This window comes from Nanorana parkeri, unplaced genomic scaffold (assembly GCF_000935625.1).
Source record: "Nanorana parkeri isolate BGI_ZX_2015 unplaced genomic scaffold, ASM93562v1 scaffold948, whole genome shotgun sequence".
Lineage (NCBI taxonomy): Eukaryota > Metazoa > Chordata > Amphibia > Anura > Dicroglossidae > Nanorana > Nanorana parkeri.
Window position 1 is genome coordinate 179,622 of NW_017307216.1, and position 16,447 is coordinate 196,068.

The window sequence follows — 16,447 nt, forward strand, 5'->3', positions numbered from 1 at the left end:
CCCCATCCTATATATATATATATATATATATGAGTAGAGTTGGAGAGGAAAGGTCAGCACTAGGAACCAGTTAGGCACTGCTGCAGTGAACATGCAGACAGGAGGAGATAGCATTGTTTACAGGTTGGCCCTTCTGTTCCTTTTATTGCCCAGTCAGCAGGCTGGGAATGTGCTCTTGGGGCTCATTTACATCAGCAGCTGTGTAACAAAGCAGTATTGTTAAAGTACTAAAGTAGTATTAAACTCTCAATAATGATTTCAGATCAAACAAATATACATCGCCCAGCAAAGTATTTCTTTACAGTTTTGCTCAAGTACTTACAGTGATCATGTTTCTGAACAGCTCCAACTCTCTCAGCTCCACTTTCCTGAACTTCCTGTCCAGTACAAGATTACAAGGGACAAAGCAATACTAGCTTGAAGAAGGGAGTAAGGATGAGAAGGAACGAGTGGGTAGGAGGGGAATGTCTTGATTTGCTGTGCCTGTGTGTTTGTGGAGACACACAAAGCTTACTAGCACACACAAGGGTGGCTCCATAGGACCCTGCAAGGGAAAGCAGCCACCCTAAAACAAGATATCAGAACCAGTGCTCAGGGGACCAGCTGATTCTGCAGCAAGCTAAAACTTTTAAATATCAAGGAGCAGCATCCATTGTAAGTGATTTCATCAGCATTTTAATTGCCCTACAAACCTTTTAACTTTTATATCACCTTAAGATGATTTATTATTTAGAAAAGTAAGTGAACAGAGCTTGTTGTAGGAGCTGACCTAGATCAGATAGGCATAGGTAGTGGCCCAAAGTACAAATGTGAAGAAAAGTGAGGAGCACTTCAGATACAGGGAAAGTAAATGGCAGCTGCTGAAGAAAAGGGAATTTCCCAGGAGATATAATAATATATAAAGACATCAACAGCTCTTTCCAAACCCTTCACTCTGGGTGCAATAACGTCTTACAATACATGGAACAAAAGACAGGAATCACCAGCACTCAGTATTATCAGTAAATATGTCCATTTATTGGACACGTAGTCACAGTGAAGAAAGCCAACGTTTCGGGGCCACACAGGGTCCCTTCACCAGGGCAAAATAGTGTGACAGACATATTTACTGATAAAACTGAGTGCTGGTGATTCCAGTCCTTTGTCCTGTGTTTGCACGGCACCATCCGTGGTCATCACTGCGAGCACCATTTTCTGTATTGGCTGGGAGCGTTGTAAGGAGTGCGGAGGGACCCTACATTTACAATACATGGAGTTACTCTTACAGCGTTTCTATGCATAGGATTAGCTTAGAGGAGTTGTAAAGTCCCAGCATATACTATCCTGTTATCACATCAGCATTGTACTAGGAATACATACTAGAGTTGTTTTTTAATGCAATCAAAGCTTACCTGAAATATCCCTTTTATGTAGCGAGTGCTGCCTCCAGTCTACCCATCACTTTCACCAACTTCCTGGATTCCCAGTGTGCGTTGCATCTCTTTCCCTGCTGCTTGATGTGATTCAATCTCCATTTCTCAAGACTACATTTCCCATCATGCATTGCTTCCAACAAGCAATGATAATGTTACATTGTTCAGACGTTGAGTTGTGATTGAGAATATTACTATAAACTCAAAGCCAAGTTTAGGAAGTCTTTGTAGGCCGAATTTGAAGTTCTACCATGAATCTATAAGGTGTAACTCATGGTTGTGCTCTCAAAATAAAATCCAATAAATCCAGACTGATGCCGTGTTCCTTTGTACCGTGTGGGGTATAGCTCAAATGGGGGATCACTTTCCCTGGGAAAAAGGCAGCCCAGGCAGCAAAGTCCTTCTTTTATCTGACTTGCAGTCAGTTTTTATTTAAAAGGTTGCAAAAAAACAAAATAAAACAGAAAACAAATCCTTGCCTTTAAGGGCTTATTCACACCAAATGCAGACCAGATCTGCATGAGTTTCTGTACACGCAGTGCAGTGGGTTGTGCCGCGTTTTTGATGCGTTCGGGGCTCTATCATTCTTTATGATGTCATTGAGAAATCAGTCAGCATGAGACCTAGTGATAATGACTTCACTGGTTGGGCTGAACTAAGAACTTTGACAGGAAGGTCTAGATCCTTCAAGTGTATCTAAACAAATGTGTAATATAATCTCTAGCCCGATACCCGGTTTTAGGAAGCCGGACAGCGAGTCATTATACGGCGCCCGGCTTACTGATTGGCCGGGAAGCCAGCTTCACGAAGGTGGATGGAGTGTAATGACTCGCTGCCCGGCTTCCTGATTGGTCGAGAAGCCGGCCAAGCAGGAAGCCAGGCGGCAAGTCATTACCCACCCCCCGGCCTCCTGATTGGCCAGAAAGCCAGCTCCATGCTTCCTCGTCACCTTATGACGAGGGAGCATGGGGACGGCTTCCCTGCTAAGCGGAAAGCCGGGTGGCGAGGCTTTACACGCCGCCCAGCTCCCGGCTAATCAGGAAGCCGGGTGGCTGGTACTTGTACTCAATACCGGCATCTGCCACTTTTGTTGGACAGCTTGGTCTGTTAAAGAAATGTGAAAAATATCAGACTTACTGGCCGGATCTTCAGGTTAGAATGAAGGGAAAAAAAGCCTAAAAGAAGAAAATGAATGATGCCACCACATCCAACAACATGTACACTTTAAGTGTATATGGGATAGACTGGCGAAGATGGGATGGACTGGTGATTCGACCCAGCAACAAATAGTCAATACTGAAAGAACAATTTTGATTTTGGGTAGACTAACCCTTTACATTTTGCAATCCATGAATCAGAGATTCTATAGACCTTATTGTAATTTGAAGAACCACCTTTCACTTTCAGGTGTGCGGCTGCCAGGCATGCTGGTACCTGCACATTTGTTGTTAAGAATACTAAGGCTGGGAGTTTCAAGCTTGAGGAATATGCAGACACTCAGCATGGTATGAATGCCAAAGAGCTCAGCACTGTATGGATGCCGAAATGCTCAGCACGGTATGGATGCCAAAGAGCTCAGCACTGTATGGATGCCGAAGAGCTCAGCACGGTATGGATGCCGAAGAGCTCAGCACTGTATGGATGCCGAAGAGCTCAGCACTGTATGGATGCCGAAGAGCTTGACACTAAGTGTTACTTATTGGTCCGCTTTGTAGTAAAGCAAAAATAATTTCACCTGTTCCTATAGGAGCCATAGAGCAATACATTTAGTGCTGTGTCAGCCATGACCCTACTGTGCAATCCTGACTCAGCTGTGCAAAATTCTGTATATTGTGCAATATTGTTTAATGAAGCAGCTGTCTTCAGCGTTAGTAGCAATAGGAAGAACGTAAAAATGCTGGCTGAAGCAGAAAATCAAATTTCAGTGTTTTTTCTTGAGCTGAACAATGCAATGCAACAAACTAAAGTGAGCTTTAGCAGCATCCATACACAGGGGAGTCTGATTTTTTGGCAATGAGTGATCCAACCCTTGGATTGACTTTTCTTCATCTAATGTTCAGAGGATATTAGGTATATGGTGATGCAGCACAGGATTTAGACTTAAAGGAGAACTATGAGGTGTGATTTACACTCATCCTGATAGTTAGAGCCGACCTGTGACAATGAAACCGTCACATGGCGGCTCTATTGATCGGGAACACATACCGTCGCTCGCTCACGTCCCGATCATCTCCCTGCAGAGAGTGGTGACTGTCACTCACAGCTTCCTGCAGGGATTCCCTCCTCCCTGCTCCGATCCTCCAGCGCTGACTGGGGGAAAGGACAGCGGAGGGGGGGCACAGCTGACTCTGCCTGTAGATAGGCAGAGCCCGCTGTCAATCAGCCAGCTGGGTGGACTTCAACAGTATTGTTGGGATCCATCCCGGCTGTGGCGCTCTCAGTATATAACAAGCTATAGCTCGCTATATACTGAGCTTTGGGTCACTGGAGGAGGTTAGTATATGTCCTCCCGTGACCCTAAAGAGAACTAAGTGATAAAAAGGTTACCCCATAGTTCTCTTTTAAATGTAGTTATTATTATTATTATGCAAGATGTTTATAGCGCCAACAGTTGGCGCAATGCTTTACAGCAGGGGGGTCAAAATTTCAAGTCCTGAGCTACTAGCCCTGCTTAAAGAGTTACTCGCCACTAGTTGCCCACCTAACCCCTACCCTGCTCTTAACTCCGCCCCTAAACACACCCTCTTAAATAATTTTATAAATCACACTGTTAGATGTTTTATGCAAAATAAAGTTACAAAAATAAATATTAACAACTTTAACAATATTACCATAAAAGTCCCTGCCCCCACATATAAAATAATACACTCTCCGCCCTGTTCCATGCACCCCCACACATAAAATAAGAAGCCCCCTGTTCAACGAGCAGGCAGATCACCGGTGATCTGGTGCAATTAGTAAGGTCTGCAGACATTACTAATCACTCCATTTTCGACCTGGAGCTCAGTGAAGAGCTCCGGCCAAAAAGGAAGGGAGACAGACCAGCAGGAGCAGCTGCTCCCACTAGTCAGGTACTGACTCAAGCCTGACTGAATTTCCACTCGCCTGCACTGCATTTTCACTCGCCACATGCGAGCAGGCGAGTGGAAATTTTGAGCCCTGCTTTACAGTATAAGGAAGACATTGCAGTTACAATATAAATTAGGACAGTACTGGAGGGCCTTACCCGTGAGAGCTTACAAAAGGAAGGGTCAGGTGGTAGCTGTGCGGGGATGAATTGTTTGAGAAAGTGATAGTTCAGTGGTTAGGTGGAGGGGATAAGCTTGAAGAGATGAGTCTTTAGGGATCACCTAAAGGCAGTCAGAGTAGGAGATAGACAGACAGGTCCTGCAGGAGTTGACGTGGAAGCTGGAGAGCAGAGGCCAATCAGGGTGATATTTTGAGACAAAGTTAGAGATAAAATTGCTCATACCCTGTTTCCCGTAAAATAAGACCTACCCCGAAAATAAGACCTAGTACTATTTTTGGGAATTGCTAAAATATAAGACCTACCCCGAAAATAAGACCTAAAGAGCCGCGGGAGAGAATCAGCGGTGCCAATGAAGCCAGCTCTAGAGGAAGTGAGGCGGCAGCGGAGAGAGCAGTGCTGCATAAGGCGATGCTTCTTCTATAGCGCCGGCTCCTGTCACTGGCAGAGTGATACCAAATGCACCCTGCCTGTGAGGAATCGATAGCGAAAGTGCGCTTCGCTCATTCTGGCCAGCGATTGTTTACCAAATTGCTCTTGGAAAGGTACGGCACCCCTGATTGCCCTGATCACCCTTTTCTTAACTTTGCCATTTTGGATTATTTAATTTGGATTTGCGTTAATTTTGGATTGTTGTACATTAAAAAAATAAGAACTTTCCACCGAAAATAAGACCTAGTGTGTTTTTTTGAGCCAAAAAAAAATATAAGACGGTGTCTTATTTTCGGGGAAACACGGTAGAAAGCTTTTCCAATAGAGTAACTACATTTAGCAATGGGTATTTTATTTATTACAGGTATTTATAGAGTGCTGACAATTTACGCAGCACTTTTACATAGCTTACATTCACATCAGTTCCTGCCGTCATACTTATATCATATGCATACATACAAGGGCCAATTTAGACAGGAGCCAAATTACCTTCCAGCATCTTTGGAATGTGGGAGGAAACAAGAGTACCCAGGGGAAACCCATGCAAGCACAGGGAGAACATGCAAACTCCTTGCAGATAGTGACCTGGCTGGGATTCGAACCGGGGGCCCCCAGTGCTGCAAGGCAGAAGCGCTAACCACTACGCCACGTATCAAGCTATCTACCCACAACACAATAGAGAAATATAAAACATGCTCAAGAAAATGTAAAACAATTGGATTTAGACTGTGTTGTTTTTTTTCCAAATTTGATGTACAGTATATACATATATGTCACACATGGCACAGGATTCCCAGACTACAGCTTGCTTTGAGGGGTAATTTGTCTGACTGAAATCTTTGTGGGCTGGGTTACACCAGCCCCATTGGCTACGGATTCCCATCAAATATAGAAAAGGGAGAACAGTGCACCATACAATACAGCTTATTCTCCAGTGCTCAATGCTCAATGCTTACTGCACTCCTTGGCCAACAAGGACAATAAACATGTTCTCTTCCTTCATTTTCTTCCATCTCGACCTTCTTTTCCTTCATTATTTTCCTATTCTTCCTTTTATTCTCCTCATATTCTTCCTTTTATTCTTTTTCTTCCTTCCTTCTTTTCCTTCCTTTCCTTCACTCTTTTTCTATTCTTCCTTCATTCTTTTCTCTTCCTTCCTTCTTTTCCTAATATCCCTTTATTCTCTTCCTATTCTTCCTTTATTCTCTTTCTTCCCTACTTCCTTTTTTTTTTGTTCCTTTCCTTCATTCTTTTCTTTTTCTTCCTTTATTGTCTTCCTATTCTTCCTTTATTCTCTTCCTTCCTTTCTTTCATTCTCTTTCTATTCTTCCTTCATTCTCTCCCTTCCTTCTATTCTTTACTTTCCTTTATTCTCTTCCTTTCTTGCTTCCTTTTCTTCCTTTTCTTTCTTCCTTTCCTTCCTTCTCTTTCTTTCCTTCTCTTCCTTTCCTCCATTATCTTTGTTTTCTTCCCTTACTCTCTTCCTTTCTTCTCTTCCATCCTTTGCTTCCTTTTTTCCTTCCTTCTCTTTCTTCCTCTTCTTCTTTTCCTTCCTCCTTTTCCATTTCTTCATTCTTTCTCTTCCTTCATGTTTGTCCCTCTCTTTCTTCCTCCTCTTTCCTCCTTTTCTTTCTTCTTTTTCTGCCTTCCCTTCTCCTTCTTCCTTCCTTCATTCTCTTTCTCTACCTTTCTTCTCTGCCTTCTTCTCTTCCATTCATCCTTATCACTTCTCTTTCTAGTCCTTTCTTCTCTTCCTTTCTCTCATCCTTTCTTCTCTTCCTTCCTCTCAGCCTTTCTTCTCTTCCATCCTCTCATCCTTTCTTCTCTTCCTTCCTCTCATCCTTTCTTATCTTCCTTCCTCTCATCCTTTCTTTTCTTCCTTCCTCTCTTCCATTCTTCTCTTCCGTTCCTTTCTACATTAGTAAAAACAACTGTATTTGTATTTCATACTATCTGGCTGAACTTTCACATGTTGCGTGGAGTTGGGTGTACACTTGTGCTTACAGTGTGCTTGTGATACATTGTACCGTCTTTTCTTATTGATTTCATACAGAGAAAACTGAGTTGAAAATCAGAATAATTAGACGCGCTGAATGTACAAAGCGTGCCGGCAATACATGCGAAACACAACTATAAATTCTAACTAACTGCAGCATGAAGTGCAGAATACCACATTAATGATCCTATGGCTCTGCATGTCTAATCCTGAACGTCTATGGCTCCTAGAACTGACTGACTTGTTCCTGAACTCTGCAGTACAGTATCTAATAGTCAAAGAGCAGTAAAAGTTGACAATTCCCTCCTTGATGTTTCATAAAGATTAGATCTGAGCATCACTAAAAGGATGATATGTTTTTTAGGTTAAATTGTTATTGATACCATTAGAGCCAGGTTGGGGAGATTGACCAGCATGCTGGCAAACAACTTGCTCCCAGTCTTCCATTATCCCCTTTTCTGACTGTGCCGGCCCTATCCAGGAACATTGGTTGTCAGTACAGTGAAACCAATGACAATGTGTGAAGGACGGTAATCAGATTTCATTTTACTGTAAGATGGTGGCTGGTTGGCCGCCGCCGGTTTCTGCGCTTTGCAAACGATCATTACACTTATTGAATCAGCCGGCTAGGCACAGAAGCTCGTTTTGATCGATTCGCTTCTGAAAGCTTCATTATTAACAAGACTGGAAATTCTGGTAGCTCCAGGACTGTTCAGAGCGTTGAGTCCCCTACATTAATACAGAACAGATTGTACAGCAGGTTGAAGCAAGAACGTGAAGTTCTACTGAACATCCCTTCCCCCAAATACCCACCCCCACCACATCACACAACGCCTGTTCGCTCCACGCATGTACCCCCGAATCCTGAAAAGGAAGCACATTATGTGGAAAGACGCTGAGACGTGGGGGGTCCCTCACCCCTACCCCTGTGCTGGCATAAATGTCATCCAGCAGGCAGATTGTGACTGCTTACCAGAATAGAAAGCAGTATTTATTGTACAGGTTGAATGATATGCTATAGGCCCATGTTCATGTTGCCACTTGTAACACTGAGCTATTATTATGGTGCTCAGTGCAGAGCTGTGCGTAGTGCTGGTGGGCCTATCCTATTCTTCTAGCAAGGTGCGTGGGCACAAGGGACTGTCACTGTGTTTGCTCTACCCAGAAACCAATGCAATCAAAAGATTTAACCTTTTCCTGCCTATAAATGGAGACGATGACTTTATTTCAGTGTGGTGTGTTATTAATGATTATACAAGTCGAATGCTCATCAGATATTAATGTGGGCTGATCACTGTGCTGTACCATGTACTCTGGTCTCCTTACAGGATCACAAATAGCACTGGGTGTCTGTATAATGTACGGTGATCTGCTGATTGTAAATTATAGGACAGGATCACACAGTGCTGGGGTCTGTATAATGTACGGGGATCTCCTAAATGTGGATTATAGGACAGGATCACACAGTGCTGGGGGTCTGTATAATGTACGGGGATCTCCTGATTGTAGATTATAGGACAGGATCACACAGTGCTGGGGGTCTGTATAATGTACGGGGATCTCCTGATTGTAGATTATAGGACAGGATCACACAGTGCTGGGGGTCTGTATAATGTACGGGGATCTCCTGATTGTAGATTATAGGACAGGATCACACAGTGCTGGGGGTCTGTATAATGTACGGGGATCTCCTGATTGTAGATTATAGGACAGGATCACACAGTGCTGGGGGTCTGTATAATGTACGGGGATCTCCTGATTGTAGATTATAGGACAGGATCACACAGTGCTGGGGGTCTGTATAATGTACGGGGATCTCCTGATTGTAGATTATAGGACAGGATCACACAGTGCTGGGGGTCTGTATAATGTACGGGGATCTCCTGATTGTAGATTATAGGACAGGATCACACAGTGCTGGGGGTCTGTATAATGTACGGGGATCTCCTGATTGTAGATTATAGGACAGGATCACACAGTGCTGGGGGTCTGTATAATGTACGGGGATCTCCTGATTGTAGATTATAGGACAGGATCACACAGTGCTGGGGGTCTGTATAATGTACGGGGATCTCCTGATTGTAGATTATAGGACAGGATCACACAGTGCTGGGGGTCTGTATAATGTACGGGGATCTCCTGATTGTAGATTATAGGACAGGATCACACAGTGCTGGGGGTCTGTATAATGTACGGGGATCTCCTGATTGTAGATTATAGGACAGGATCACACAGTGCTGGGGGTCTGTATAATGTACGGGGATCTCCTGATTGTAGATTATAGGACAGGATCACACAGTGCTGGGGGTCTGTATAATGTACGGGGATCTCCTGATTGTAGATTATAGGACAGGATCACACAGTGCTGGGGGTCTGTATAATGTACGGGGATCTCCTGATTGTAGATTATAGGACAGGATCACACAGTGCTGGGGGTCTGTATAATGTACGGGGATCTCCTGATTGTAGATTATAGGACAGGATCACACAGTGCTGGGGGTCTGTATAATGTACGGGGATCTCCTGATTGTAGATTATAGGACAGGATCACACAGTGCTGGGGGTCTGTATAATGTACGGGGATCTCCTGATTGTAGATTATAGGACAGGATCACACAGTGCTGGGGGTCTGTATAATGTACGGGGATCTCCTGATTGTAGATTATAGGACAGGATCACACAGTGCTGGGGGTCTGTATAATGTACGGGGATCTCCTGATTGTAGATTATAGGACAGGATCACACAGTGCTGGGGGTCTGTATAATGTACGGGGATCTCCTGATTGTAGATTATAGGACAGGATCACACAATGCTGGGGTCTGTATAATGTACGGTGATCTCCTGATTGCAGATTATAGGACAGGATCACACAGCGCTGGGGTCTGTATAATTTACAGGGATCTCCTAAATTGTAGATTATAGGACAGGATCACACAGTGCTGGGGGTCTGTAATGTATAATGTATGGTAATGTGACAGCAGAATAGTATTAGAAGGTGATTAGCTCTTATGTTACTTGGAGTGGATTTTGTACCTTTGCCTGGGCTGGAGATGCTCAGGTTCTTGTTCGTTATAGTGGATATGTCAATTCATTAAGCACACTGTATTATACTAACTGGGCGTGTCGTACCTTTGCACATGTAAACATGCCAGGGCACACGCAGGTACAAACTTTTGTGTTGCTCAACTACATCTTAGGGAGTGCTTTAGTAAATTGGGTCACATTGAAAGTGAAGCATGTCTGATGATGAATGTTAAACCATGGAATAAATACTGGGGAACGCACACCTCTCTGAGATGGGTGAGAGATGCTTTATTACACAAACAGGGCTATTACCAAAAGAGTGCAGATATGTCTGTGAAGGTTCTCATTCATCCAGGTCATGGCATATCTGTAAAAATAAGTCAAGGCAACTGGACTTGATGTATTTTTCTTGAAAATGTTTCACTGGTTATCCAACCAGCTTTCTCAATTCAGAATTAATAATTCTGAATTGAGAAAGCTGGTCGGATGTCCAGTGAAACGTCTTCAAGAAAAATACATCAAGTCCAGTTGCCTTGACTTATTTTTTACAGATAAAAGGGTGAAGAGTCTGGAGAAGGCAGGAGAAGTGAACAATCTAGGACAACATAGCTGAACTGGAAACATTCTTCAATTCAGCTCACTTTCCAGGTCAGCTATGTTGTCCTAGATTTCTAACTTCTTCCTGTTCCAACTCTTCACCCTTATGTGAATAACTCTGCAAAAGTCTGAGACAAAAAACATTTCCTTATCATGACTGTATTATATCTCTTAAACACTTCCTTGTAGTTTGTAGTTGTATGTTTCTTAACCCCCTCCTACGAGGACAAAAGTGTCGCAATTTTACAGCAGGTATTTGTTCTTAGTAAATTATGGAAATTCCACTGGTGAAGAATGATGGAAATTCCACTGGTGAAGAATGATGGAAATTCCACTGGTGAAGAATGATGGAAATTCCACTGGTGAAGAATGATGGAAATTCCACTGGTGAAGAATGATGGAAATTCCACTGGTGAAGAATGATGGAAATTCCACTGGTGAAGAATGATGGAAATTCCACTGGTGAAGAATGATGGAAATTCCACTGGTGAAGAATGATGGAAATTCCACTGGTGAAGAATGATGGAAATTCCACTGGTGAAGAATGATGGAAATTCCACTGGTGAAGAATGATGGAAATTCCACTGGTGAAGAATGATGGAAATTCCACTGGTGAAGAATGATGGAAATTCCACTGGTGAAGAATGATGGAAATTCCACTGGTGGAGAATGATGGAAATTCCACTGGTGAAGAATGATGGAAATTCCACTGGTGAAGAATGATGGAAATTCCACTGGTGAAGAATGATGGAAATTCCACTGGTGAAGAATGATGGAAATTCCACTGGTGAAGAATGATGGAAATTCCACTGGTGAAGAATGATGGAAATTCCACTGGTGAAGAATGATGGAAATTCCACTGGTGAAGAATGATGGAAATTCTACTGGTGAAGAATGATGGAAATTCCACTGGTGAAGAATGATGGAAATTCCACTGGTGGAGAATGATGGAAATTCCACTGGTGAAGAATGATGGAAATTCCACTGGTGAAGAATGATGGAAATTCCACTGGTGAAGAATGATGGAAATTCCACTGGTGAAGAATGATGGAAATTCCACTGGTGAAGAATGATGCAAATTCTACTGGTGAAGAATGATGGAAATTCTACTGGTGAAGAATGATGGAGATTCCACTGGTGATGAATGATGGAGATTCCACTGGTGAAGAATGATGGAAATTCTACTGGTGAAGAATGATGGAAATTCCACTGGTGGAGAATGATGGAAATTCCACTGGTGGAGAATGATGCTGATGGAAATTCCACTGGTGGAGAATGATGCCAACATTTGGCCACAACTGAACATTTGGATGTGATGTCATGCCATTGTTGAGACATAAGAAATTAGCATTTCATTCAGCTTGCTGACAGCTATGCACAGCTACACATTCGTTTTAGGTAACATTGACCTTTAGGTAGAGATGTAAAATTTCTGGAAATTTTGAACCACGAGAAAAAAAAAAAAAATTTTCCCCCTGTTTTTTTTTTTTCTGAAAAATGGACATTTTCCAAAGAAATGAAAATATAAATTCACTGTGGAGTATTTTTACACATTGAAAGTCATTTTGTTACACTATGAACGTGAAATGCAGTGCATATAAAGTATTATGCTTGAAATAAAAGTACAGCTTATTCAGGAAATAAACTTAACTTGCTTTTTAAAATGTTATTTTTTATTGCAAGTGGAATAACAAGGAACACTGGTTTGGCCTCATCTTGAGTATGTGGTTCAGTTTTGGTCGATCCATAGAAAGAATGTCTGTGAGCTGAAGAGAGTCCAGAGAAGGGTGACAAAGCTCATAAAGGGGATAGAGAGCCTAAATTATCAGGAAAGACTGCATGAATTAAACTTGTTCACTCTTGAAAAGAGGATACTGAGAGGGACGTCCGACATGGTATTAATGTACTAATTGTTTGATGGTGATGGAATAATCATAAACTGTTTACTAGGGATGCACCGATACTGGTATCGATATAGGTGCCGATACCGAGTATTTGGGTGAGCACTCGTACTCACCCAAATGCTCTGATGCCTAGCCCGATACCTCCTGTGTCAGGAAGCCGGGCAGTGCGTCATTACACGCTGCCCGGTTTCCTGATTGGCTGGGAAGCGGCTCCATGTTCTCTCGTCACTTGTGATGAGAGAGTATGGAGCCGACTTCCCGGCCAATCAGGAAGCCGGGCAGCGTGTAATGACGCGCTGGCCAATCAGGAAGCCGGGTGCCGCAGGCCAAACAGGAAGCCCCCGGGGGTGACAGGCTGGACATGCGGAGCTGAGAGGGGACAGAGATCCGCACTGAGAGATTCGTATGGGATGGCTTTCTTGTTAATCGGGAAGCCGGGTGGCAAGTCTTTACACGGTGCCCGGCTTCCCGGCTTATCAGGAAGCCAGGTGGCGATTACACGCCACCTGGCTTCCTGAATGGGACTTCCGGTACTCGGTAATTGGTATCAGCGAGTACCGAAAGAAATTATCAGTACTCGTACTCGGTAACAAATTACCGGTATCGGTGTATCCCTACTGTTTACTGTTAGCTCAGTCAAGAAAACAAGAGGCCACCACCTGAAACTGGAAGAGAAGAGGTTTATTCTGAAATTGCGCCGGGTTTTCTTTACTGTGAGAGTTGTAAAATTGTGGAACTCCCTTTCACAGACAGTTGTATCAGCTGAGAGTATGGAATCATTCAACCCATCTAGATACTTTTCTCAGAGAGCAAGAAATACAGAGGTACAGGTAACCTTAGTAACTCAAACACACTCACACACAAAACCATAAAGGTTGAACTCGATGGACCTGTGTCTTTAGTCAACCTTAATAACTTTGTAACATCTATGTAACTAAGTGTTACCATTAAGAGCAATATATTGATGATAAAATAAGGATAATAGGGAAGTGTGTGTGGGGGGGGGTCTCTGTTGTGTTGCCCATAGCAACCGTCTGTTACTTTCTAATACATGGTAAAAAATAGGACACCAGGCATATGATTGGTTGCTATGAACACACCTTTACTTCCTTTTTTTTTTTCCACATATTGCAATAATGTTCTAAATTCCTGTTATTTTTCTCTTTATGTCTTCCTCCAGAACTAGCGTTGGACGATTTCATACTCACCCACACACTGTTTCTGCCTACGGATGAACTTCTAGTCCAGTTACAACAATAATATCCTTTTCGTTTTATTCTGTACATTGCCATACTAATTATTAGGCCTGTATGTGTTCAACATTAAAGCCCAACTCCAGACCAAACGTTTGGTTTCGGAAAGGGGATGGAAGGGATAGAAACCTTTGTAATTGTGGTCTGCGTCCCCTCTGGGTATATTTGCTATCACTCATGTCTCAGCAGGAAGTGATGAGAAATCTCTCCAGTGGGAGCCAAGCTGCTTCAAAACAAATCTTCTTTCTTGTGTCTCTGAGGGGCACAGGAATCCAGAGACTATTAGGTTGCACTGATGGCCACAGGAGGATTGGACATGGGTAAACAAAAATGTTTTGGGCCAGTCCAATGTAGCTCCTTCTTCTTCCAGCATGCCTCAGATTTTTTGCTAGTGTCTTAGGAGGATGGACGTCTTTTCTGTGCTCTGTAGAGAAAGGTCTAACCCTTTTGCTGCCTTTTTTGTTTTTTCTTAAGTCAAGATTCCCTTATACATTACTGTTGGGCCTTTCCAAGCCTGACGCTGGAGTGCCGTACCTAGACCCTGAAGGACTGGACCTGCAAAGCTAGCTTGGAATGAGACCTTCAGGCACTGGGCTTTGCATTGTGGTGCTTTTCAGACCATAGAGCCATAGTACTGTTTTAGTTAGCTGTGGAGCGCTCTCCAGGTTCAGAGCCGTGGCACAACCTCAGGTGTACAGCAAAAAGTTTTCCCTGCACACTTGCCAGCCAGCATGCAAAAAAAACCTTATCTCACCACTAAGGTTAAAAACAGAGGTTTAGTTACACGTCTTCTGCAGAAAATGTGAAAGCCGCACAACCGCGTCAAGGCACCTCTAAATAGTGCGGTCCTAACTCTAAACTATGAGAGTCTCCATCTTAGTGGTACCCCGTCTCTCACTCGCTTCCTGAGTAGACCGTGTGGCCAAGCACCAGGAGCCTACCTCGTTAACAGAACTGCTGGGCACTATTTAAAATGCTTTATTTCTGTCAGTTTTACCATGGATTGAGGGATTGAGCATTGGCATCATCCATTGGGTGGAGTGTTGCGAGCTATGTGCTTTCTCACCCACCATTCAGCGCTGAGGAAACACCATCCCGCTGCTTCTCCAGACTGCAAGTGACATGTGGCAATCTCCCCCATTTGTCTCTGTTGCCTGTTTACATTAGCTTTGGTCACCTTTGGCTGCATCCAGGTTTGTGAATATTTGAGGCCTTGTCTTGTACCCTGCACTACGTTAGCCCGCCCACCACCACTTTTTCACATATTGAAATAATGTTGACAAATTCAGCAAAGTCTTCCAACTTCCCTAAACTCTCAGATACTGTATATGTAATTCATCATGAGGGGGTATCCACACTTTTCAATGTGTGTGGACCTCTGTTAGGCTTTGCAGACATTTGGACAAACAGCTTCTCAGATGCTTGCGTGCAAGAGGTGTATTCAGGAGCTACAAACTAGAAGTTTGCTCCTAACCCCCTTTTTGGTTTATTACTTCCAACCTATCTATGTCATCACATAGATTAGCGGATCTCCATAGAGCCATAGTGAGTCTTCTGAAGCAGAGTGTCATTGCCCCAGTTCTGGTGTCAAAAAGGTTCTATGATAAACTTACCTTGCAGCGTTCCGTTGTGAATGTCTGCCGCCCCCTACTCCTGCAGCGGGACTCTGCCCCTCCTTCCACAGCGGGCTGTCAGATTTAAGACGCCATATTTGAATTGCTCGGCTTCTTGTTATTGTTGCAGGCGCTGAGCAATATTCCTCGCTGACACCGCCACTTGCCTTCTTGTCTCCCGACTCCATCTTCACAGAGCTGGCAGCCTGCGCCCCATACTGGACACGACTGTCAGGAGCCTTCACCTCCACTCTAAGGATTGCTACCTATTCCCCTGGACATTAAGTGTCCAGGGGAATAAGGTTCCCTTGCTTCAACCTTTGTATGCTACTCATCTTACATTCACTAAAGAGCTCTTGCTGTTCAAATTCCACTTAGCGGAACCTCAGTGCTTCCAAACTACTAACTGCAAGTATAACCCTCCTACCTAACCGACTGTTCATATACTTGCGGTAGTGTGTGGTGTTTAACCTGTCCAGAGAGAAGCCTATTTTCAAGTTCTGTTGCTCTTATTCATCCTTAAGAGGTGTTCTGTTAATAATTTACTTAAGTTTCTGTGTGAAGAAACACATAATCCGCTAGTAACCTGTATTGCATACTTCTGTACTACCTGGGTGTATGACATAAATCCTGTATGTAAGGAAAACCAGATTGACTACTTATATCACCTCATATAAGATGTGTTCTATGAGCTTCCATGCAATTCCCAAGGTATTCCTAGACATGTGTTATCACTGCGTGGCTTATTATGAACCTGCGTTGAACTCCTGAACTAGAGAAGAGACTTCCTAAGCTACTACTCCTTCTTACCAGTTAATGTTTGCCACCACTTCTGCAGCTGCAATCTTATTCAGGTAATAGTACAACTGCTCTATAGTGTTACAGGTTCCAGGGGTTTTACTCCAGCTTGCTTACAGTTTCCAAAACAAAAGAGGACATTCTGCTCATCTTGGATATCGAAACCCTAA

At 43.3% G+C, this 16,447-nt stretch overlaps 1 protein-coding gene across 1 annotated transcript in view; it reads left to right on the forward strand.

The window, feature by feature from the left end:
* RAPGEFL1 (Rap guanine nucleotide exchange factor like 1) overlaps positions 1–16,447 on the forward strand; it is a 68,035-nt gene that overhangs the window by 5,973 nt on the left and 45,615 nt on the right. The window contains exon 2 of the mRNA XM_018566432.1: positions 13,794–13,872. Coding sequence (XP_018421934.1) covers positions 13,794–13,872 — 79 coding nt within the window. The remainder of the gene's footprint in view (positions 1–13,793; positions 13,873–16,447) is intronic.